At 34.9% G+C, this 26,257-nt stretch overlaps 4 protein-coding genes and 3 long non-coding RNA genes across 14 annotated transcripts in view; 4 read left to right on the top strand and 3 right to left on the bottom strand.

Moving 5' to 3' along the window:
- LOC143259633 (uncharacterized) lies at positions 1 to 15,062 on the bottom strand. The gene is made up of 6 exons (XR_013033653.1): positions 14,923 to 15,062; positions 14,418 to 14,489; positions 14,234 to 14,298; positions 13,398 to 13,434; positions 12,291 to 12,426; positions 1 to 1,326 (listed from the first exon to the last, which is right to left on the bottom strand). It is a non-coding gene; the product is annotated as an uncharacterized LOC143259633 (long non-coding RNA).
- Positions 1 to 26,257, top strand: part of LOC117223883 (alpha-Mannosidase class I a) — a 406,723-nt gene that overhangs the window by 301,888 nt on the left and 78,578 nt on the right. The gene's annotated exons all lie outside the window — the stretch shown is intronic.
- LOC117223913 (uncharacterized) lies at positions 1,685 to 10,544 on the top strand. Of its 3 annotated transcripts, XM_076522737.1 has the most exons (9): positions 1,685 to 2,731; positions 4,595 to 4,714; positions 5,962 to 6,082; positions 6,876 to 7,125; positions 8,132 to 8,248; positions 8,335 to 8,425; positions 9,249 to 9,391; positions 10,008 to 10,140; positions 10,223 to 10,544. In XM_076522737.1, exons 1-9 carry the CDS (start codon positions 2,591 to 2,593, stop codon positions 10,274 to 10,276), a joined length of 1,170 nt encoding a protein of 389 aa, XP_076378852.1. In that variant the 5' UTR covers positions 1,685 to 2,590; the 3' UTR covers positions 10,277 to 10,544. The 3 variants fall into 3 exon arrangements, with proteins under 3 accessions (XP_076378852.1, XP_076378850.1, XP_076378851.1); XM_076522735.1 differs by having other exon boundaries at positions 10,008 to 10,544; XM_076522736.1 differs by having other exon boundaries at positions 5,962 to 6,037; positions 10,008 to 10,544.
- LOC117223912 (uncharacterized) lies at positions 11,928 to 23,408 on the top strand. The gene is made up of 9 exons (XM_076522734.1): positions 11,928 to 15,811; positions 16,929 to 17,048; positions 17,220 to 17,337; positions 18,330 to 18,594; positions 19,556 to 19,648; positions 19,743 to 19,833; positions 21,202 to 21,347; positions 21,921 to 22,053; positions 22,144 to 23,408. The coding sequence occupies exons 1-9, from the start codon at positions 15,401 to 15,403 to the stop codon at positions 22,198 to 22,200; spliced, it is 1,434 nt and encodes a 477-aa protein (XP_076378849.1). The 5' UTR covers positions 11,928 to 15,400; the 3' UTR covers positions 22,201 to 23,408.
- The window catches only part of LOC143259632 (uncharacterized), a 27,693-nt gene continuing 18,320 nt past the window's right edge, over positions 16,885 to 26,257 (bottom strand). For all 3 annotated transcript variants that reach the window (XR_013033652.1, XR_013033651.1, XR_013033650.1), the window contains 2 exons: positions 17,502 to 17,710; positions 16,885 to 17,431 (listed from right to left, as the gene is read on the bottom strand). This is a non-coding gene — a long non-coding RNA (uncharacterized LOC143259632). The remainder of the gene's footprint in view (positions 17,432 to 17,501; positions 17,711 to 26,257) is intronic.
- On the bottom strand, positions 24,109 to 24,867 carry LOC143259634 (uncharacterized). The gene is made up of 3 exons (XR_013033654.1): positions 24,755 to 24,867; positions 24,555 to 24,685; positions 24,109 to 24,237 (listed from the first exon to the last, which is right to left on the bottom strand). It is a non-coding gene; the product is annotated as an uncharacterized LOC143259634 (long non-coding RNA).
- The window catches only part of LOC143259619 (uncharacterized), a 12,655-nt gene continuing 11,207 nt past the window's right edge, over positions 24,810 to 26,257 (top strand). For 2 of the 4 annotated variants that reach the window (XM_076522741.1, XM_076522740.1), the window contains exons 1-2: positions 24,954 to 25,548; positions 25,922 to 26,044. In XM_076522741.1, coding sequence (XP_076378856.1) covers positions 25,405 to 25,548; positions 25,922 to 26,044 — 267 coding nt within the window. In that variant the 5' untranslated portion in view covers positions 24,954 to 25,404. The other 2 variants (XM_076522744.1, XM_076522745.1) reach the window with 2 other exon arrangements.

Consider the following 26,257-nt stretch of genomic DNA (forward strand, 5'->3'; position numbering starts at 1 on the left):
TGTTGCAAATCGATGTTAAGATAAAAGAAGTGTGAAACAATGCATATGAAGACGATTATTTGGTTCAAACGATGAGCGAGTGAGCTACTAGAGCAAGCCACTATAGTGGCGCGTCGTCCAGAGAGATGACATCCGCGAAAGCCACTATAGTGGCGCGTCGTTCTGAAAGATGACATCCGCGAAAGCCACTATAGTGGCGCGTCGTGCCTAAAAGGCTAATACAATCTATTCATATGAAATTGAACTTACTAGCAACTCGAATAATTGCGATTTCAACAGTTTTAAAAATTATTAACGAATCCGATACTGTTACGATTATTTAGAATAATAGTATAGCAATTTTTAGTGGCGCCTCAGAACCGCCACTCGAGTGCAAAGGATTAAAATCGAACCTTCGGAAACGGAACGCTATGTCCGACTTCTCAAATTTATAATTAGCCACGTATGGGACGTGTGAAATGAGTACAATATATCTGACGTGACGGTGAGTAATTAAAGTACTTCGTATTGAACGTTGACACATGTATTCTACATTGTTCTCACGATGCTGTGTTTCATTTAATTCTTTCGTCAATTCATAATAATTGAATATCTTCGTCGTCCATCGATCTTGCATTTCCGTGCTCTACAAGCTCTTTCTGCTTTGACCATAACTTTAACTTTAACTGTAACATTACACTTTATAATATTACACTTTAACCATAACGTTACCAAATTTTCGACCAACATAACGCATTTTCGTATTTTATATACCTTCGATTCGAGCCGTAAGCTCTTCTCTTTTTGAGAAGAGTTACATCGAAGAAAATAATAAATAAACAGGAAATACCCTTTAATTTCTTCAATTCGTTCGGCGCGAACAATGCTTTCGCGGTCATTGTAACGGAGCCGTTGTAACAGATATTTCGACGCGTCCCTGTTATAATTGATCGCAATTCCAACACAAACGTAGCGCCCCGGTCGTAGAACGTACGTCTTCGCCTGTTCATTCATCGCATTGTGTCAGAAGGGCACATTGATTTTCCCCTCGCGTGACACGTTTCACCGGTAACACGTTTCACCATTCTTTCACCGAGCATCGATACTCATTTTTATGGCACCTCTCGGCTTCGAACATGTTTCATTTTACGTTCATATCGGAGTACGCCACGATAAAAGATAATTAATACTGTGTGTCCGAGGAAAGGAATATATCGATTTCATATTACGTTTACCACAGTTGAAGAAATGTTTGTCCTTTCAGGACGTTAAATACACGGATATCAAGCGCCTCGAAATTTAATGCTTCTTCGATTATGTGTGCATCACACAGTGGACACATGTATTCTGAAAAATATATTAGGATAATTTGTGTTACACGGAAATAATATAAAATTGTACTGAAATTATGCTATTATGTAATATATTATATTATTATATTATAATATATATATATATATATATATATATATATATATATATATATATGTATTAAATTAAATTATATATATAGTATATAATAATACAATATAACAATATAATATATATAATATAACAATATAATATATATCATATAATAATATAATATAACAATATATTATATTATTATTATATTATATTATATATAATAATATGTATCATATATATAATAACAATATAATATACTACTATACTACTAATAATACAATGTATTATGATAATCGTAAAGTAATCACTCGAATATTATTGAATATTATTATTTTAATATTTTAATATTATTTCATCACACTTCTCCACTTTCTGTTTTATGGAGTTGACTTCGTCTTAGAATTCTCAATTTTCTTTCTATATCGAGAAATGATTAAATAACTAACTTAAAAAAAAACATACTAACAAATTCTTAGCTCTAATTTATCGATTACATATTAACCAAAAGCTATAAAACAGTGAACATTCAAGAACGGTGCTAGACGCTTGTGCAATATAGATCAACGAATTCGCGATAAAAAGAAACTAATGCATAATTGATCGACTTTAATATTAATACAACATAATAATTCATACATAAACGTTACAGCGACGAACACGAAACTGTGAACTTCGACGAATTGTTAACGACAGTTTACCCACCAATTCCGATCGATTCTGCCGCACATAACAAATTCGTTTCGTAGCTAACTAATCCGACAACGCCAATTAAAAAGAATCCACAAACGAATCGATTCGGCGCGATCAATGAACGACTAGGGATGCGCAACATATAAACGTGTTCCCACATCGAAATGACATAATGTGCGTGCGAGGCACGTATTATTCAGGGTCACCGGTGGATATCGTCAACTAAAAAATTCTACGCGCAGGAAACGACGTTTTCGAAACGTCGGGGGGGACGACACCCGCGCTCATCACTAATGCATTTCGTTTTCCACCCTCGCGAACGGAGAAATCGCGACCGGCCGCTGACTTCTCGAAATTACAGCCTCTGTCAATCATTCTGCGGCGACTGTCCCTCGAAAACGGTTCGCCGTGAATTCAATAGAAAAGAGAAAGAAAAAAGAAAGGGGGCGAGCGACGATATAAAAACGCTGGCAAATCGATCGTGCCGCAGTCGCGATCCCGACGTGCCACGACGATGTTCGTGAACGGTCCCGACACCACGCTCCACAAACGGCTGTTCCTGCTGATGGGCCTATGGCCCACCGCCTATCCGCGGCTTCAGATCGCCCGGAAGCTCATCTTCTATCTGCTGACGCTGGCCGGCTTGCTCTCCGAGGTAACTCTAGATCGACGCGTGGAAGCTTCGTCCGGCTCCGGCTGTGCTCTCGCCGTTGTCTCGTTCGTCCGCGCGCAGTGCCCCGCCGATAATCGTAAATCGAATTCGCGCGTCGAACATCCGCGAAACAAAATATCGGGAACACAACGGCGGATTTCGAAATGTCGAATTTACGGCGACCGGAACGTGCGAGCACGTTCGAGTTCTTTTGTGAAAGTGGAAACGCCGCGTCGCCGCGGAAGCTGACGGTGTGAACAACGTGCGACGGATTCGAATGTTTCTCGAAAGTGTTCGAACTATAGTCATCGTTTTTGGTGTTCTCGCAGTTTCGATTTTCTTTTTCATCAAGAAAAAATCATCGTGTTTTTTCGATTTTTTCGTCATTCGAAGAAGTGAACGCTCGTGCGAAGTTCAACTGAAAGTGCAGAACGACGCTTTCGCGTTCTAATCGCATCGTTCTCGCGCGCATTCTTTGCTTTCTTTTTCGTTCTTTCGTTTAATTTATTCAGCGCCGCGTTCATGCGGCGCATCGTCAAGAGATTTTTCCTTCGGTTTTTCGGGGGTTTTTCGGAGTTTTTCTACGCTTTTTGTTCGCGTTTGAGCTCTCTAGATTTGTATGTGATATATTTTTGTGAACATCGCGCGAGAATAAACAGGCGCGGTTTCTGTTTTTGTTATTTGGGACATTGTTGACACTAGGTTTACAGAATCCGCAAAAATGACCGGTCATTAGGTTTTTTAATTCGCGGTTATTCGGATCGAAAAGATGCATCTCCGAGTAACACGCCGTAACACGCGTCAAAAATAAGAACAAATGTCTCGTCGTTACTTTTATAAATTTGTATAAAACAGCTCCGCAAATCCGGTGTTAAAATTAGTGTTAAAATTAGTGTTCCTTTGCTCGCTGCGGCAAATCTGCGGCCCGAAATTCGAACGCGTACACTCTGCTGTCGCGTTTCGATGTTTGGACTTTGTGACACGTAGTTTTGTGCCGATCGATGATAGTGAAACAATGAAAGTGAAAAAGCCATATTCCGATTATAGTAGTGTCTACTGAAAGTGTATTTAACTTCGCGTTTGTGTTGCACTTTTTGTGCGCGGAATCGCTTCTTTCTCTTTTTCACTTTCGTCCCGGTTGTGCAACGTTTACTCGGTTCGCATCTTATTCTATTTCAATTCAAATTGAGTATTATTAAAACGTTTTGGGTTTTTTCTTCAATAATTTCACTTCATTTTTAGCCACAATGTTGTATCTTCTTCCGTTGTTCCTTCCTCGCGATCAAGACTGTTGTGCATTGCAGTTTTCAAATCTTACATTTCGCAGACGAGGATTAAATTTCGCCGAATTTCGCTAGATTCAGCTTTTAGAAAATTGTAAATTCGTTGTTAATTTATGCAATTAGCTGTGGCAAGTGTACTCGTCGAACACAGCCGACTGGTTAACCTAACGATCCCGTTCCTAAATTCACTGGTTTCGAGCTTCATCAATTATTTCGAATCCACAGAAAATTTCTGATTAGAGTGGGTCTATGACTTCATTATGATTTCACTATGATTTCACTATGATTTCTTTTTATGTTATCTCTATGATTTCTGTTCTTCGTTTTACAAGGCAATTTTTATTTCTCCCGTGTTTTCACTTAATTCCATTCCTAGATTTTCATAACGGGAGAATCAGATTTTGTTATTATTTAGAAGAAATTTATATAATAGTAAAATTACAGTATAAACTATAGTATTATTATAGTATAAATTATAGCATTAAGGGTTAATCACGTCATAGAAATATACAAGAAACGTTGACGGCAAGCTTCTATTGCTATTCTCCGAATATGATTGTTATAATTGCATATATGCTTCTAGTTGTCACTGCTTTTCTCGCCCGAACATGATTTCAGCGACACGCTGTGCATCCTGTCGATTTTTCTAACGCATTTGATTGTCATGATCCAGTACATCAGCTACCATCTTTACGTTGGAAACGTGAGTGACAGCTTCAACGGAGCAATTGTTATTTTTAACTGTACAACACGTGATTTTGTTCGATCGTGCACTCTCGTGATTGTCTCGCGTACAGTGAGTATGTACAGCCTAAATTGTAGGCGCTGGCAAATATAAAAGTGGGTCGAACAATAAAACTATAATTTGACGATGAATTTTTCGCATGAATTTTTATTTGGCTCGAATCAAACGAATATTCCGCGATGAATTTGGTATTTGCAATAACCACGGAAAATCTGTGCTTCTTCTTTCATATTTTATATTTATATTCTGACACGGGTATCAGAGAATCCACGAAATCGGAATTAACGTTGACCTCGTGTTTAAATTATTAGGTGAAATCAATTCGTATCGGTTTCAAAAGGAACCCTTAATTTACCTAAAAATACAACCCGATAAAATTCAGATACGTTGCGTTACGCGATCAAATACATTTTATTTATGAGATTGAAATTTTATCAATAGCCTATATAGCTAACGTTCGAATAAAATCCAGTGCGTACAATTTGAAGAGCTGATGTACCACAGCTCGTGAAATATTTTATTCGCTTGAACAGATTTATGGAAAAATAAAAGAGTGAGTTGAACACACAATAATGCATTTTGTATTTTTGTATATATATATATAAAAATACAAAATGCATTATTGTGTGTTCAACTCACTCTTTTATTTTATATATATTTATATATATATATTTATTTTTATTTATATATATATATTTTTATTTATATATAAATATATTATTATTTATATATATAATTATATAATTATATATATAATATATATATTTATTTATTTTATATATATTATTTTATATATATATTGGTATTTGCATTTTGAAAAAGCTTGTATCAACAAGTTGCAAAGAATTTACAATAGATAAGAGAGACGATAGAATTATGCAGTAATCTTTTAAGCATTTTCGAAACTGCGGATATTTATGCGAAATCAAAAATTGTCTGTACCAATTGCAAGAAATAAGTGTAATAATTGCAAGAAATAATTAAAGAGATTATTATTTCTTGCAATTATTGCAAGCATCATCGTATATCATTTCAACCGGTTGAAAATAAATATATCGACGCTCTTCAATTATTTCAATTCGTCCACTGTTTCGAATTGCTCCCATTCGTTTTTTGTCATAAATGCATAAAATCCGCAGTCGACCGATAACTATATATCCTTTGCGTCGCAAGCTTGACATTCAAATGGTATTCCGGATATCCAGGTTAGAACAATGTTCGCCGGGATTCGACTCGACTGGGAATTAATGAAGGACAATACGGAGGACACGGAAGTATTACGTAAATATTCGAGCCGCGTGTGTGCATTAACTATAGGAATCGGATGTAAGAACGACAGAATAATGGAAATATAATGGGTGATCGTTAGACTGCGCGGATATTTATGTGAATTATATACAGAAGAATTTGCGTAGAATTTTACAGTGAATTCGCACAACGTGGGGGAGGGGAGGGGGCCACGAACCGCGATTCCGGGTTTGAACCGTATTTGTTTATAAATTATAGAGAATTTATAAGACTATTAAATTATATATTTATCTATTTATTCAAATATCAGTTAAATATTATTTACACGTTATTCAAATATTTTCTAGGCAAATACGGTTTTTATAGTTTCTATAATTTAACAGTATATATATAATAATAATAATATAATAATAATATTATATAATATTATTATTGATATTATAATATCATATAATATTATTATTAATATTATATTATAATATAATATATAATATATAATAATATTATATAATATTATTATTGATATTATAATATCATATAATATTATTATTAATACTATATTATAATATAATCTGTAATATATAATAATATTATATAATATTATTATTGATATTATAATATCATATAATATTATTATTAATATTATATTATAATATAATATAATATATAATATATAATAATATTATATAATAATAATGACACAATAATTTAGCAATAACAATTATTATACTAATTATTATATTATACTAATTATTACCATCTATAACGAATCGTTAAAACTATTAGCTACTTCGATTGAGTCTTATCATCGATTTCGAGTTTTCTGATAGAACATAAAAAACGATGGAGTTTAATGGTTTGTTAATTTCAGTACTCAGCGCTTCGTGTTATTTCATCTTAATAAGAACGCCGACGTACTTCGTGTACCATATACCCGAAAGACTGGCACAGCTTTCTCTCTACTCTTACCTGGCCAAACATCTTGGACGTAAAATTTACAACCACGCCGTCGGCTTTTTCGCGGCTACGATCTTGGCCGTCACTGTCTACGTATGGATTGCGACGGAGACCTGTTTCCTTCTATTGTCGGAACACGCGTGCGCATTATTCAAAATCGTGGGGTAAGAAACACGGTTTATTCCGAGTCCTTGTGTAGACGAAATGAGAAACTTGCTACGCAATTACCAGAACGATGCAAAGCGTTTCAGAATGATTGCAAAAAAAAAATGGTTCTAGCAACCTTAATTTGGATCAGAAAATGACATGTAAAAATGACGCGTGGCCTTCGAATTGCCTTCGAATCGTGGCAAAAAATTAGAAATAAAAAAGTTAAGTTTGCCTAAATTGCTATGCATTCATATTAATGTGCACCGGCATGCCGGCCGCTGCCTTTTTGTGCCTTTTTTATCCCGGGTTTTTATAAAAAAGAGCCGCGAGGCCCGAAGAATCGCGAATTAGTATTCTCGGATTTGCCGGTTTTTCACTTCGGACCTCCGTAAATTTCCGGGAGAAGTGACTGTAGATCGAAGCAAATTTGAAAAGCACGCGTCGAATGTTTTTATTACGATTAATTATTATTTATTATATTATTATTTTTTAGATTATTTTTATTTTAGATTATTTATTATTTTATTATATTAATTATTATTATCAACCCCTTGCCATAGCATTTTCTTCGTAATCACGACGATAGATATAAATCGTCCATTTTTGCTTCCAAGCCGAGCGTCAATTAGGGTGAACTTACCGTATCTAACATCGGAAACGCATTGTCAAAAAAAAGTACAGTGATGTCTCCCTAACTGACGCTCAGATTGCGCACAAAAATGGACAATTTGGGAAGAGAAGATACGATTATTCGAGCCTCGCAGCACGTTTTTATAGTTGTCGACGATTCATGACTATAAAAATGAACCGCAAGGATTGAATAATCGTGTCTCCTCTTCCCAAATTGTCCACTTTTGGGAACAATCTGAGCGTCAATTAGAGAGACATCGCTGTGTTACGTATCGTCCTATCTTTTGGCGAATACTATGCGCTCCATAATGTTGAGTCTTCTTTTCGACATGGTCCTCTAATTCAGCGGTTATGCTCGACGAGCAATTCATGGGACTTTTCTCTGAACAGGCGAATGTTGAAACACGTGCACGAGATAAGTTTCGGGAAAGATTGTACGTCGAAGCGAAACGGTAGAATCCGTTCGAAAATATGTTGGGCGGTTCGCGTGCACGTGAAGACAATCAAGTTGGTACACTCTTGGATTTAATGCACCACATGGACGACCACATTATTCATAGAATTAGCCCCTCAGCGTGTAATGTTTGTTGGAGGTTCGTGAACAACGTGTGGGATACTTTCGGCTATAGTTACAACGTGGTAATTCCTGTCGGCATTGCTGCGCTGAGCATGGCTCTGCTGAACGTGAGTATCACTATGATTTCGCTATCATCGACGCGTACAATAAATAAAAAAAAAAGATTAAGACGAAATCAGAGAAACAGAGAAATTGGGAAGCAATTGGAAAATTCGATGCAAATCGTTTCGAGAACGACGTCTCACGCGTCGCAAATCATCCAAAAAGAAAAAAGAAAAAATGCGATTGTATTTCGATTCCGTCTCGGAGTGAACCTCGTTTCAATCCAGCCAAATTTCTGACATTTAACTGTAGATTTCGAAGCGAAACAAAATAGATGAATAGATAACACTGGTACACAATGCGCGTATAACTGAGATTCGAATTCCTCCTCTTAAATTTATGATCGCTACTCTATATTATTATATTTATATTATATATGTTATATATATTATATTTATATTATATATATTATAATATTATATTTATATTATATATATTATAATATTATATTTATATTATATATATTATAATATTATATTTATATTATATATATTATAATATTATATTTATATTATTATATTATATTTATATCGCTAGCTGCACCGAACAATCGGACCGTTTTCCAAAGAAACTTTTTACAATATACAAAACTACAATTTCGTAGATTTAGAAGTCGTGTGCGGAATGCACGAACGCGGAATGCAACGAACGTTCAATGCAGAATGAAATTTTGTTTTAACAATGGAACGTCGTGTATTTCTCGTTTCTAATTATCTATTGCACATTATGGCGTTCGTAATGCAATCGTTATTATTACAATTTCCCTATGAATCGTTACCTAATTGGTCGAAAGTTGCGCATGTTAATGTTATGCGATCGTTTATGCAGCTGTGCAATGCTCTAAGAGCGATGAATTTCGGACTCGCAACGATGTCGATATTTGTGGCCACCTCTTTCCTCGTTTACGCAGTTTTCGGAACAATTTGTGGGCAAAGAGTGATCGATCATAGCTTTAATATTCTCTACGATGCGTAAGTATGTCAATGTTAAATAAATATTAATAACGCGCAATGCGATGTTAATACTTTCCTCGCGGTACACGAGGCAATAAGGGTGTCCCAGAATTATGATATTTCTGGGAAATTAGAGGTTCGTGAGGTCATTTGAAGCAACTTTTTCCTTTACACAAATTTTCTCCGAGGCTTCGTTTACGAGATATTAACGAAAAAATAGTGACCAATGAGAGGCAAGATCAGCTAACGCGAGGCGGACGAGCCAATCAGCGGAACTAGGCTTGCGCGACGAGCTTGCCTCTCATTGGTCACTGGTTTTCGTTGATAACTCGTAAACGATGCCTCGGAGAAAATTTTTGTACAGGAAAAAGTTACTTCAAATGGCCTCAGGAATCGCTATTGTCCCGGAAATACCATAATTTTGGGACAGCCTGTACAACAGCCGTCGTTTTCTTCACGTGACGTCCAAGAGGATTCATTGGATTCGTTACGATCTTCTCAATTTCCGTAATTACAAAATTTTTGCGATTTAAAACTTTTCAATCGTTTGAAATTAATTTATGAAAGAACGTCGCCTTCCGACGGTTTCCAATCGACGACAGAAAAATGAAATCTTTGCTTTTGAAACTTTTAGATACTGCTCAAGCTGGTACGAGTGCCCTCCCGAGATACAAAAGTTCTACATCTTAATTTTACAGCGAGCCACGAAACACTGCACGTACAGTAAGAAGGGCATCTTCGTGTCATCGTTCGAAGGGCTCACATCGGTAAAAAGAGATCACGCTCGTATTATTATTCACGTATCGTCGAATCCTGCGTCGCGTAAACCGGCGTCTCCTTTCATTTTAGATGTGCAATACGATGCTGACGCTTTTTATGCTCTTCCTTCATCTGAGAGAATAAGTAACAGAAAGAATCGACGCAACGCGAGCGAGAAGCAAACCGATAGTTAACGTTCGAACGGCGGACACGGGGTCTGGTCGGACCCGATTAACTTTATCGGATAAGACATAGTAAATATTTTCTATTAGAAAATAAATAAAATAAAAGAATGGAAAATTTGATATCCGAACACGTCAAGTATCTGACAACTAATTTCAATGTTCTCGTGTTTCGACGCGTGTCCTATATATATATCCCTCCCTCTCTTCCTCTCTCTCTCTCTCTCTCTCTCTCTATATATATATATATATATATATATATATATATATATATATATATATATATATATATATAGATAGATAGATAGATAGATATAGATATATATATAGATAGATAGATATAAATAGATATAGATATATATATATATATATATATATATATATATATATACAGAGAGAGGGAGAGAGAGAGAGAGAGAGAGAGAGAGAGAGAGAGAGAGGGGGAGGGAGGGAGGGAGGGAGGGAGAGAGAGAGAGAGAGAGGGAGGGAGGGAGGGAGAGAAAGAGAGAGAGAGAGAGACGGAGGGAGGAAGGGAGACAGAGAGAGAGAGAGAGAGGGGGGGGGGAGGGAGGGAGGGAGGGAGAGAAAGAGAGAGAGAGGGAGAGAAAGAGAGAAAGCCCATAGAAAAACTAACGCGTCTAGAAGGAATGCCATAAAAATTATGCTGACGAAAACAAAATTATAAATAAGAAGGCTAAACGATCGTAAGTATAGCCGGTTGCATTTGATCGGAAAGGTCCGCCGTTCGATGATTAAAAAGTCCCCGTTACCGTGTTGTAGAGGACAATTGTTTCGAAAGTGATAAACGACTTTTAATGGGAAATTACTTGTCGAAGTTTATTTAATGGCGTGCGGTACGTGTTGCTGGAACGTGTTATGACTGCCATGGGCTGCGAACACTTCGAATCGATTATACCGTCGCTTGCATCGGAATGACGACAGGCGTAGCGGAGGTATGGGACAACCGTAATTGATAGTACATTATGCACCGGTTGCTTCATTCAGTGTGAGAACACGTTGATAACGGTAGCGGAGAAAACGTAATCTATATACACTGCAATAGTATAGACTGTGGTACACGTATGAGGCAAGGGATCGTTGTACAACCCCTGGCAAAAAGTATTTAATCGTCTTTTAAAACCCAATTACTTCTTTCGAACTGGTCTAATTGACTTGAGTCTTTTTTCAAGTGTTAATGGAACTAGTTTATGGGATAGAATGACTAGCATACTTGTTGTTAATTCTGCTATTACGTAAAGTGACAACAAAAGATGAAAATCACTCGCTTTTTAACTCTTTTTATTATACTTTATTATATTTTATTATATTTTATTATATGTTATATATTAATAATATAATAATATATTATAAAATATAATATATTATTATATTTTATTATTTGTATTTTATATTACTATTTTATATATATATATATATATAATATATATAATAAATATATAATATATATATAAAATTATAAAAAATAACAATATAAAATAGTAAAATAAAGTAATGAAATATATATATATAATATATATATATATTATAATTATTATATAATTTAAAAAATGCGTTTCGTAGAGCTAGGATAAAATTATAAAATTATATATTTTTTATAATTTTATCCTAGCTCTACGAAACGCATTTTTTAAATTTTCGTTCCAAGTTCAAATAAAATAGTTAAAGAACAAGTGTTTCTTATTTTTTGGTCTCGTTCCAAGTATAATAATAGCGAAATTAACTAGAAGTATTTTGCCCATTGCACAGCAAACTAGTATACTTTTAACATTTAAAACAAAATTCAAGTCATTTAGGAGAAGTTATTGCATTTTAAAAGGTGTACGAATACTTTTTACCAGGGAATGTAGTATTGAGGATGCGATATTAACATTATCAGCTATACACCTGATCCGAGTTGTTGAAACAATAGAATGCTCTAGTTCGAACAAATTTTAGGCAAACGTGATTCTACTTACCATTGTTAAATACTCGTGAATTGTAATGCTTCTCGTGAATTGTAATTAACCCATAATCACAGAAGCGGAAGTATTCCCATTGAAGTCTCGAATAATCGTATCTCCTCTTCTCAAATTGTCCATTTTTATGTCCAAGCTGAGCGTCAATTAGAGAGAATTTACTATGTATACATATTTACTAATTTACTAATTTACTATGTATACACATTTACTAATTTACTAATTTACTATGTATACATATTTACTAATTTACTAATTTACTATGTATACACATTTACTAATTTACTAATTTACTATGTATACATATTTACTAATTTACTAATTTACTATGTATACATATTTACTAATTTACTAATTTACTATGTATACATATTTACTAATTTACTAATTTACTCTGTATACATATTTACTAATTTACTAATTTACTATGTATACATATTTACTAATTTACTAATTTACCATGTATACATATTTACTAATTTACTAATTTACTAATTTACTATGTATACATATTGATACGTGTATAAAATGGCGGTCTCGTAGTAAGAATATATATGTATAAAACGCGTTCGTTTTTACGGGTTAACATCGTTAAAATCTAACTCATTTCGGAATTTAGGACACGATATTCCATATCGTCGTCCCCTTCCTTCATTTCGGAAATTATGTTTGCGTATGGTGTTCCCTCGAAATTAGTTTCCAGAGAAATGTGAATTTCGTTGCGGGAATAATTAGCAGACGTTAAGAAGGCCAAGATTTCTCCGAGGTAGCTTTGCGTTCTTGTAAGGGACACCATTAAAATTTTCCTGGCGAAATTAATATTTCACTGCACGTAGCTCCCTCGGTTCTTCTTTCCAACAAACAGCGCGGAACAAAAGTGTTTTGCGCCGTGAACTTAGTTCTCCGGGTTCAAGTTAGTTCTGCAGACAAGGAGGGAAGGCTTCCGGCGGAGCGCAGAGATTTGCGTTGACCTGATCCAGGATTGGCGGGAGAGCCCCGATCATTTTTGATTGAATTTTTAAGTTTTTTCATTGCCCCTCCGAATGTTGGAATGTTTAATATTACAAAGTGCGAGAATAAATGCATAAAAGTAAAAAACAAACTTACTCTTTTTTAATAAGGATCGCTTTTTATAGAATAGAATCTGAAATGTGAATCATTAATAATGCTTATGACGTCCTTTCAGAATTAATATTAAATCGATGTCTAACAAAGTTCAATTTAAACCCTAAGGATCACATTTGATATTAATATTTTATGTTAATATATTAATATAGATGTATATTAATATATTAATATGGCTGTATATTAATATATTAATATAGCTGTATACTAATATATTAATATAGCTGTATATTAATATATTAATATAACTATATTAAAACAAACTTACCTTTTTTTAATAAAAAAAAAGGATCGCTTTTTAAAATAAAATCTGAAAAGAATCATAAATAATGCTTATGACGTCCTTTCAGAATTAATATTAAATCGATGTCTAACAAAGTTCAATTTAAACCGTTTTAAGGATCACATTTGATATTAATATTTTATATTAATATATTAATATAGCTGTATATTAATATATTAATATAGCTGTATATTAATATATTAATATAGCTGTATATTAATATATTAATATGGCTGTATATTGGTATATTAATATAGTTGTGTATTTTTTCTTTCAATTTCGCAATTTATGTTTAAAACACTGAATCTAATAGCAGAGTCGTTTGAGAGGTAATGTTTCAAATCTTGAAGCTTCAAGAGATTGATCGAAACTTCGTAAGAAAAGCCATTTCCCTCGGTCGAAAATGTTCAAAAATTGAATTTTTGGTGAAAACATGTTGCATTCTTCACCACCGTGCGCAGGTAATATCGAAAGTTGCAGCTTTATCGATTCTGACGCGACAGCGCATCGATTACTTCGAACAGAACTTACTTACCCCATAGCTCACTTTTGCACCCTCTAGAAATAAATCGATAGTCCCATGACCCATTGTGGAATTCTCTGTAATGTTCTCTTAAGTAACATTGTTCTACCAACTATCATCGTAGTAAATATTTTCTATTAAAAAATAAATAAAATAAAAGAATAGAAAAATTTAACATGGCTTATTCGATAAATACAAGATTAATTGTGCCTGTGAACAATGCGGAGACGCAGCAATTAGTCGCCCCACAGTAACCGGCTCCACTAACCTATAAAAGAATTGTGTATTCGAATTATAAATATATAAATACAATATAATATGATATTATAAATTAATATTATAATATTATTATAAATAAAATAATAATATAATATAATAATAATAAAATAATATTATAATATTATAATATAATATAAATATATAAATTATGTATTCGAATAACAGGACGTTAGCGAATGAAAGGTTTATTAAACAATAATATTAACAACTGAAAATAATAATATTTTATAGAATTGTATGAGAGATTTAAATAAACGCTATAGTTGTTAAATTGAGACAATAAAAAAAAGGACAGTTTACTCATTGATAAAATTTAATATTATCAATGCGATTCCGCTTGTCATCTATCTCATGATTTTTTTCTAAATTAATTTCTGTTATTTTTATTTATCCTGAAAAATAACCAGAAGGAAAATACTCACTTTGTTATTAATAGATGTAGTAACAATATAAACACCTTCTAAACATCGTGAAATTTGTGAATATGTTTTCGTTCTCACTAAAGTTACAATTGAAATGGCCACAGGTCACTAATTTTTACGCACGACGAATTCTGTTCGTCGAACACAGTTAACCGGTTGAAAAAGAGTTGCGTTTCAAAAGCTATTACCATCACTTCTGTGGGCCACTGTACGTTCGTCCGAACATATTCGTCGCTCTTATTATTTAAAAATAATACTTTACAGTCCACTTCTCAGTCCGAATAATCACTATCCAGTGTCGGCGGGCGCGAAGCGCTGTCGAAAAGACAAGATGTTAGTGGCGCAACCGTTGAAACAAGACTAACAGTTTTTTCTCAGCTGTGGAGAACGTACACAGCCTGGTCGCGTCCGCGAACATTAAACATTCATAAAACGGGGGTCGCACGGAAGGAAAAACGTGCATCAAGAAGTTAAGGAAATGCCACGAAAATCCACGGCCATTCCCCGACCGGATGCGAAGACGGTATTAAAGCCGGCGTTGCTTGTAACATTTTTTTTTTCAGGAATTCGACCGTTCGATATGTCACTGTCTTTTTTTCTACGGTGCACAATTGCGCCGCAATTTATTCGGAATTTCCGCGAATACGTCAGAGGGAGGTATGTTTCTCGAGGAAATAGAAGCGACAGTAAGGCGGAGGGATCGCCGAATGTTTCGACGCAGACGCGGGCGAACCTTCGAACGAGGATGAACGTCACAAGCTATCGTTACTATAAGCTCAATTATGTTGTCCTGAAGTTTCTCAGGCTATGGAACACGGAGGCTACAACGCCGGAGATACTTGTGAGGCTGGCTATGCTTTATTGCTTCTTCATGTGCACAGTTCTTCAGGTAAATTCGAGAGATTCGATGTTCGATTAATTGCGATTATTATATTACTGCGGATTATTTCTTACGTAATACAATTTTCTGCGTTACTTCTCGAGTTCTCTCTCTTCTTAACAGTTACAATAAATTAATAATAGTACGATTGCTTTTTGTTTCGCGCGACTGAAGGCACTGGGACAAAAAGATAGCACGCTTGAAAATTAATGTAGTTTTTATTTATTTAACATTACAACCAAGATTTATTTATTTAACATTACAACGAAAATACCACTATAAACATACGCGAATGAAATAGAATTGTTAAAATTAAATATTGTTATGTATATTCATGTATAAATATTAATATAAAAATTATATATATATAAATATTAATATATTTATAAAATTATGTTTAGCAATGAATTAGCGAATGATATTTAAAATGATTAACATTTTGTGACTCCTACTTTACATATATTAAGAGTCACCGTTATCTTTGACAAAGATTTATAGAGTTTTTTTAATAGTTTCTTGCTCTAATTGTCCCCACTCATTCCTTGATTTATTGCTAAACATAATTTTCAGTTAAATATGCTATCATTTTGTCCCACTGTATTTCCATAAAAATTCTTCTCTCTCAAATAAAATTGTTTAGACCGGCGAAATGCAATTCTGTATGTTTCTAGTGGTATTTTGCAAGATTCTATAAAAACAAAACCATAGTTGCAATGTTAAGTAAAAATTACATTAATATTAAAGTGTGCTATCCTGTTTATTGGTAACTAAATTATGATGTCGTTACTGTTAGGCATTTCTGTATCAGGGATGTATTTACTGTATTAACTGATTTTATCTATTTTTTATTTATTATTTTTTTCATCTATTTATTTATTAAGTGATTTTATCTATTTTTTTATTTATTATTTTTTTCATCTATTTATTTATTAAATGATTTTATCTATTTTTTTATTTATTATTTTTTTCATCTATTTATTTCTTAAATGATTTTATCTATTTTTTTATTTATTATTTTTTTCATCTATTTATTTATTTATTAAGTGATTTTATCTATTTTTTTATTTATTATTTTCTTCATCTATTTATTTATTTATTAAGTGATTTATTATTAACACAATTTTAGGTGGCCGCATTGTGTATGACTAGATACAGTTTACAAGAGATATCTAAAACGTGGTTATTCATTAATGCCACTATATCATTATTCAACAAATATCTAATGTTGTATGTTGAAATGAGAAAAGTAAGTTAACAGCAGCGAATACGCGATGTATATACAATAAAGTCTCCCTAATCGACGCTCCAAAATGTCCATTTTTCTGTACAATCTGAGCATCGATCAGGGAGAATTTGTTGCAATGCTTTATCTAACCGCTATATGTATTGTTCGTAATACGAGATTTCTATTCGTTAGGTGAAGTTTTTGTTTGCACGCATCGAAGGTGACTGGAACGCATTGGAAAACATGGACGAGTACAGCGTGTTAAATAAGTACACCGTATTCAGCAAATTCTTGCTGAACGCTTATATATGTAAGAGAAAAATGAAAGCAGCGCCTCAAACCGAATGCTTTCTCGACGTTACAGTCGTTCCTCTATTAACCCTTTACACTCGAAACTATTTTAACTGTAAATATAAAATCATTTTTTTAACTTACAGTATTTTTATTTCATATGACAAAATGCATTTTACGTACATGAAATTGACTTGTGGCGTCGCATCGCTCCGCCACTGCACATCCGCTACCTGAGAGCGCGGCGGCTAGCAAAGTGAAACATCTGCCTTCCCTTGTACTCTAGCGAGTCCCGGACGAAACGTTTCCCCCTCTCTTCCCTGTTTTCCAAATGTGGCGTCATAACTGCGAAAAAGTACTATCCACGGCCGTTGTGACAGTCGAACAACGATCTAAAACAAGAAATATAAATAGGCAACTTTATTCAACTGTTACGTGAATAGTACTTTATACTTAAATTATATTAATTTATACTTAATTATTATTATTATATATATAACATAATAATATATAATATTATATATATAATAATAATAATATTATAGATATAATAATAGTAATATAATATAATATAATATATATAATAATATATATATATATATATATAAATTATATATATATTAATTATTAATTATATTAATTCATACTTAATTTATATATAGTATTTTTACCGTGAATAGTACTTTTTGGCGGTTATGACGCCATGTTTGGGAAACAGAGAGGGGGAAACGTTTCGTCCGAGACCTGCTAGAGGACTAGGAAGGCAGATGTGTTTTGCTTTGCTAGCCGCCGCGCTCAGATAGCGGGTGAGCAGTGGCGAGCGATGCGACGCCACAGACTCTTGGGGCCCACGCAACGGTTACACTCTTAACAATCTTTTGAATCTAAACTTTGTTAATATCAAAATTATCTCAAAACGTGATGTAACAAATTTTAGTGGTGCCTCGGAGTCACCACTCGAGTGCAAAGGGTTAAACTCGTGTTCATTAATCTACCGTTCGAAAATCACAGTATTCTCAGTACCATTTGGGGGAGCTCTAGTAACGTATGGATACACGCCGATCATTCTTGATATCGTGATGCCGTTGAACGAATCACGTCCCCGAGAACTCATGATGTTAGCCGAATTTTTCGTCATCGATCCGGCTGAGCACTTCGTACCGATCAATATTTTTGTGTCTGTCGTTGCCGTCGTGGGAATTACGCTAATAATAGTTACCGATGGATCATACGTTATGTTTATAATGCACAACTGTGCCATGTTCAAAATAGCTGGGTAAGATTCTCCGTCTTGCAAACTGATGCCTAAATTCTATATGTTAAAAAATCCACTTTGCACTAATTACTAGTTGAAATGATTTTTTTTTAAGTCAATATTCCTCGCAGAAATCTCGGTTCATCTTTTTCTCTTCCATAATTTACTATATTGACCCTTCCATACTCCTCAAGAATAATGATGCGAGCGTCAACGAAAATATTAATTTTATCTCGAAAACAAAATATTTTACTTGCTCGAAAGAATGCAACGTTTTAAACATAAAACGTTCCATGTGTTCTAACAAATTTTTAAGATAATATTTCGAATGGTATTTTATTTTGACAAACACTGAAAATATTTGTGCCATAGTTCGGAGAGTATTTTATTTATTTTATTTATTATCATTATCGAATAAGATAATTTTTATTTTTACTAGCACAAAATTTATTTCGACAATCTAAAACGAAGCATCTACTTTTCCTCTACGTTATAAGACAATAAATTCCATTTGTTTCTGCGTTCTATGTTACTCAAATAAAAGCTATTTTATTTTGTGTTTTTAATTATCAAAATAAAATATTTATTTCATAATTCACCTGTGGATAAGGTAAAACGTTCCTTGCAATTCGCTTAATTTTTATTTTAGATTAAAATTTACAGTCTATACTTCGTGCAACGAGAACTAGCATAAAATATAAACATAAAATATAGCATAAAAATATATATAGCATAAAATATATATGTGAGCAACGCATGATCGAGCTAGGGCAATTTAACGGGCCACCCTCTGCATTCGAGGGTCCCCGACGAGGGTCCACTAAAATTCGTCCCTGAGCATCGTAGTCCAGCAGCCGCTTGCAATCGGCAATCACAACACCGATCACGTGAACGTTCTGTTTACATTTTGTGCCAGTTCTCGTTGAACGCATAATACACTCAAGAATCTTGCGATCTTACAAGCGAAACATTCTTCTCGTAGCTACCGTCTGCAACGCGCGGTCAGCACGAAAGAAAAATTTTTATTTCGTACGAGATTCATCAACGCGGTGTTGACCCATCAAGGAGCTATTGCGTCAGTATGAAGAAACATTCGTTTATAAATTAATGTTTAAGAATCGTTCGGATTGAATCGTAAATAACTTCTAAATAATCATTCATTTTGGAAGGTTCGCTGATATCCAACAGGAAATATACTCGGTATACTCCTTTTTTTTCCTTGCATCCGGTGTGAGCTGGATAATAATGACTATATATAGTGTGAGTAACTCGCCAATTATTTTTCAAAATATTTGCAACTTAATCGTTGTAATAATCGTCTACGGGCAATCCTCGTAAAATAAGGACAGCGATGCCTTTTCAGGGATAAATTTTAACAAGAATAGACTGAGCTTCGTTGTTATGAAGTATTATTTCTAATAAAAATTATTATTATTATTATTATTATTATTATTATTATTATTATTATTATTATTATTATTATTATACGATCTTAGAGTACAATAGACATTCTTAGTGGTTAATAGAATGTCAACGAATTTACTGTGTCGAAAATAATAATAGAATAGAGACTCCCTTATCCGAATATTTATTTTTACAATATTTTTCGGCACTCAAACGTTCTATTATTTAAACGTTGCATTATTGAAATTTTATTTTATTATTATTATCACTTAGTAGAGAACTAGAATGAAATTATTCGATAATAGAATGTTTTGGCTGTTAGGTTATTATTTTTAAAAATCCTTCAGATAAAAGAGTCTAGTATCTAGATCATGTAGATGATCCTAATTTTTCTTTTACCCTTTATACTCTTTTGTTAATTTTTAATTACCCTGTTATACGAGGATTATCTGTGCTTCGTATTTCAATGTTATGTGTACAGTATGGCAGCAATACTCGTTTATAGTACAGTGACATATCCTACAACATGGCTCGGAATTAACCAGCATGCAACGTGAGGATCGCGAGGGCCACGCCCACTGATTCCCGTCTCGCTCTCCGTGATCGCTTCTTTCGGCTCAGAGCAGCTCAGGCGGGTGTGCCTGTTGCTTTATATGCGTGCGTGTAGCATTGAGGCGACCAGCGGGGAGCGAGACGCGCGACGGGAGTCGGGAGGCGTGGCTCTCGCGCTCCTCGTGCTGCGTGCCGGTTAATTCCGAGCCCTGTCGTAGGATATATCACTGCAATATAATCGAGTATTGCAGCCATACATCTTTTGAATAATATGTATAGATACGTAATTTTTACGATGAACGTTAATCGCGCCATTAACACGTTCCGTGCCGAGCTTTTTTTACTCGAATCTTCACACTTTGATATTTTACTAAAACTTGATGTATTACGTGCAATTATATATTAATTCTCGTACACATAACAACGTAACAAAAACTTATCAACGACCATTCTTGCGGTGGAAATTGATTCTTCGGTTCTAAATTTCTTGTAAACAATTTGTTCAGTTCACTAAGTAAACATGCAAGCGTGTACCATCGATGGTACACGTGGCACGGAACGTGTTAATATCTGATCGATATAATTGTAAAGAGGGATTATGCACTTATGATACGTTACTGCTGTGATTCGGTGGCATGCACGTTTTTAATTCAGCATATTATATTTCTTCAGTTCTCTCAGGCTATAAGAGTGACGAAAAATATTTGGGACATTCTAGTAGCAGTTTATTCCTTAATTTTCCAATTCAGCTACCTATACTTCGGCAACTTCATTTCGCAACAGTTGATTGACCATAGTTCCGAGATGTTTACAGTAACGTGCGTATTAAAACATTTTCTTCAAGCGACTCCGGTAATATTATCAGAATTGTTTGCTTAATATGTTTGATGTTGGATTAATGTTAACCTAATGTTAGTTGTTGACAAGGCCCGAATAATCGTATCTCCTCTTCCCAAATCGTTCATATTTTTCTGCACAATCTGAGCGCGAATTAGGGGCGAAAAATTTGCTGTACACGTTGAGTAACAATTGGAGAGAATTTACTGTATATCGAGATTCTGACTAAATCGGTTATGAAGAGCGAAAAAAACCGTGTAACTATTATAAGATATGTCTTTATTTTCTGGCTTTAATCGGTCTTGGTTTTACATCGTACGTAGTAAATTAAAATGTATTCGTTTTATTCACTAAATAAACGCGCAGATGAAGTTCATTTAATTCAATTTTATCGATCTCGTAATTATCAATTAATGATGTCGACATTAAACAGTGTCAAACTGCTATTAAAAAATCGTTCGATCTAGATAGAAGCAATTACATTAGCACGTTACATGAACTTTCGAAGAAATGAATATTTTGTACGGAATTCTGAATTCTGTGAATTTTTGTAGATACGATACGCAGTGGTACTCGATGCCTGTGCCAGCACAGAAGCTAATCATTTTAATACTGAGAAGAAGCATGAAATCTTGCATGGTCACGCTTGCGAAAATGTTTCAGCCCTCGTTCCTAGGTTTTACTACGGTAATGTACAAAAAAACGAGCACCCCGTTCACGTTTCATTCGTACACGATTCAGTTGTTTTCCGAGATTTAATCGTCCGATTCCTTTCAGGTATGCAACATGTCGATGTCCTATTTGATGTTCTTGTATTCGATGCAAAGGGTCTGAATTTTGAAACGTAGCATAAAAATGCTTCCTTCGGATTACAAATATTATTACTGTTCATGCCTTTCTGGATCTGATCCATGCACCACTCTACACTCATCTTAACCATTCTTGCTAGAAGTTTACGCACACACCTATCAAGTCTGAAGCATTTAAGAAAGACACAAAGACTTTTAAATATTACACGAACGCCGAACAGATTCGTTAAACTTACGAGATACATCATTTCAAGATGTCGCGGCACTGTAATGTCTCCCTAATTGACGCTCAGATTGTGCACAAAGGTGGACAATTTGGGAAGAGGAGATACGATTATTCGAACTTTGCACCTCGTTTTGATCATTGTTGACAATTGGTAACTATAAAAATGAGTTAGAAGGCTCGAATAATCGTATCTCCTCTTCCCAAATTGTCCATTTTTGTGTACGATCTGAGCGTCAATTAGGGAGACATTACTGTACCGTTCGAGTGTTTACGGGAGTACGAGTAGTACAGTAATGTCTCCCTTACTGACGCTCAGATTGTCCACTAAAATGGATAATTTGGCAAGATGTACGATTATTCGAGCCTTGCGGCTCGTTTTTATAATTGCGGACAATTTATAACTACAAAAATAAACCGCATGGCTCGAATAATCGTATCTCCTCTTTCCAAATTGTCCATTTTTGTGTACGATCTGAGCGTCAATTAGGGAGACATTACTGTATTCGTTTTCACGCGAGTAGAAATTGCACAAAGAAATCGAGAGCACAATGTCCAGAAACACGCGCTGTACGATAAATTCGTTCTAATTGACGCTCAGATTGTGCAGCTCGTTTTTATAGTTGCGACAATCGGTAACTCGGATAAAAAGATTCGAAAACATTATATTTTATTCTGTTTTACATTCGAAACAATTTCAGTTTTTTCTTTCGCAAATATTTTTGTGTAGTGAACTAGTGAACTACTTCGTCTAACATCTAAAAAAACGTTCAAACAATTCGATTCAATCTCGAAAAAGATATTTCGTTGTAAACAGCGTTTCAATATTATTGTGGAATTGAAACGAACTGCATGATACATACAAAATCCCCCCCAAAACTGTAAGAAATCTGATTAAGGATCTATACGTCGATTGTGTTAAAAAGTGAAAATAATTTGAAAATTGAAACACGATCAGTTGTACACTTACACAGTTTTCAGGTGAAAATAAATAATGCCAAACGAAATAATGTTTCCCTCTGACGACATTTTTTCCTGCGATGAAAATTTAGCGAGATATTGAAGATAGCAGTTTCAATTAATTAAGTTAATAAACAAGCTGTTTCTGACGAGTATACTCGTCGTACTCGTCACAGCTAACTGTTTAAAAACGATATATGTATATGTACTTTGATATTCTCTGTTAAATTATATGTTTCATAAGAACGTTGCATTTAAACAAAGTACGAAGACAAACGCGAACGTATACATAGTATAATTACAGTAACTTAGATACTTCTCAAAGAGATTTCCAATTATCTAATTGTTAATAATATTATTATAATATTAATAATATTATATAATTAATAATATTAATAATATTATATAATTAATAATATTAATAATATTATATAATTAATAATATTAATAATATTATATAATTAATAATATTAATAATATTATATAATTAATAATCAACACGTTCGCTGTTCTCTGCAGCATGCATTATTAGAGTTGCAGTCAACGTTAGATGACGCTTATTTAATACATTTTCGAAATAAAATTTCTGTAATAAAAAAGAAAACGTATTAGTCAGTGCTAAAAGCAACTAAATTGGGAAAACAGATGAACAGGCAGATGATGTTTCTCTTGTGGCCGAGCATCAAAATGCAAGCTGAGAATTGTGAGACGAGGTAAAATAAGGTAAATAATCCTTAAAATATTAAACCTCAGTTTCGTTCTATTAAACAATGCAAAACTATGTATGCACCATATTCAATTCAGAAACACGTCTCTTCTCTTGAAAACAATGACTGCCAGCATTTCGACAATAATTCGACCCATATTCCTCTGCTCAGCCTGCCATAAAAAGTAATAAATTAGGAGCACTTGATACAAACCGAATATCCGACTGTCTTTCAAAACGCTTAAGACCCGCGGCGGCAAACGGGTTAACGCTAGATTCACCGTGCACAAAAAAACAGCTGTTTCATATTAGTTTATAGAAGCCACAATTGCCGCATAAATTGACTAAATTAACGTATAAATTGAACAAATAACTCACGAATGTATCGTCACGATACGAACGATCGTAAATGAAAAAATTAGCGACCCGTCATTTCGACGGCTTCAACTCCATAAATCTATTATTGTTAAACGATGCAGTTGATACTCACATTCCCAACGAATAATTGCAACGTTATGCACGATCTTCCTGCTTTTCGTTTAGCACTCTAGAGCAGCTATATGACGAGCGAGAGGCACAACAAGTGGCATCGCATCGGTAAAAGATCGACGACGCGGAACCCTCGAAACATATAAAAATCGATATAAAACGATATAAAAATCTAAAAATCAGTCCGCTTAGAGAACGAACCTCGAGATACGCTCTCGCCGGATCTACTTCGCGACATCGATGCCTTCGATTTTAACTACTGCACGCGAGAGACCGACAAGACCGATGTAAACGGCGTGCACCGGAAGCGAACTGTTGCATGGTGCAGAGACGACGAACGAATGAACCGGCAGCCGAACCACCTCGCTTCCAACTTCGCGGGGTGAGCTGACATCTTTTTTCTTTTCTTTTTTTGTCTAAACAACAGTCGACGGTTCGCGTTTTCTCGCGATGGGAAACAGCACGCGGCGGCGGCGGGATCCTTCGACTACAAGAAAGGAAATAACGCTTCGGCAAAAATCCGGCGGTCGCACGGTTGCCTCGCACCGTGTAATTTCCGGGGATTCGGACGTGACAATTGTCATTGCGGAGGGTAACTTTACAATGCCGCGATCGAATCGATAGCCGGCAAGCTGTAATCACGACACTCGACGGTGACAACGGGGCGCGCGCCGCGATGTTTGGACTCGTTATTTATTCAAACGATGCTCGACGACGATTCTCGGCGGCGAACACACACACACGCGCGCATTCGTAAATTGCAGCGAATCAATTTGCGAGGGAAATCGCGGTAAGAAATCTTCGAAAGAGGCCGGCTCGCCGGCTTAGAAGCGATCCGGCTCTCGTCGACGATGGACAATCTCGGCGATCATCACTATACGGTGATCAGGGTGCACCTGTCGTGCGTCGGCCTGTGGCCGTACGATCGAACATGGTTCGCTTTCGCGAGAAGGATGTTCTACATATTGCTCATAACGACCGCAATTGTGTTTCAAGTATGATAATAGAACGATTGTTATTTATCGATTCTGACACGGGTGACGGAAGCGTGGAGCAATTTCGTACGAGTTCGCGCGTTCGGACGACGCGAGGAGTAGCGACGGCGGTTGATCGATTTGATCGACGCGAGAACAATGGTTCGCGCGTGAACGCGCACTCGACGTGGAATATTTGCCGTCGTACCTTCGGAGAAATTGTTCAAACGTCTTTGACTTCGACGCGGAAATTTGGAGCAATGTCGCCTCGTTGATCGTATCTTGTGCTCCAATCGCTCCGTTTCTAATGCGACAACACCGATCGAATTATGCGAATCACGTATGGAAGAGAATTTGTGTGTCTGCTGAAACGTTGTCTCTTTGTCGGTTGCAGGTGAAAGCGCTATTATATCATGAGAAATTGTACCATAATATTCTGGTCAACGCGCTGACGAATCTTATCTTCACTCTTATCGTTTTCATTAAACACATCGCATTTTTGAGGAACATCAAATACGTAAGTTGAAGTTCCATCGTTTAATTGGAGCGATATGTGTTTTTGTACCTTCTTTTCTGCACAGTTTACGCTTCTTCTTTTGTTTCGGTGATTGTAAATATGTTCCGTTGAAAATGTAAAACGAAGATCGGTAATTGGAACGTGTTTATCGTTTGTATTGAGTTTATTGCGTTCGATAATTTGTGAAGAACAAAATGATCGCAAAATATCGAT

This window comes from Megalopta genalis, chromosome 6, assembly GCF_051020955.1.
Source record: "Megalopta genalis isolate 19385.01 chromosome 6, iyMegGena1_principal, whole genome shotgun sequence".
Classification (NCBI taxonomy): domain Eukaryota; kingdom Metazoa; phylum Arthropoda; class Insecta; order Hymenoptera; family Halictidae; genus Megalopta; species Megalopta genalis.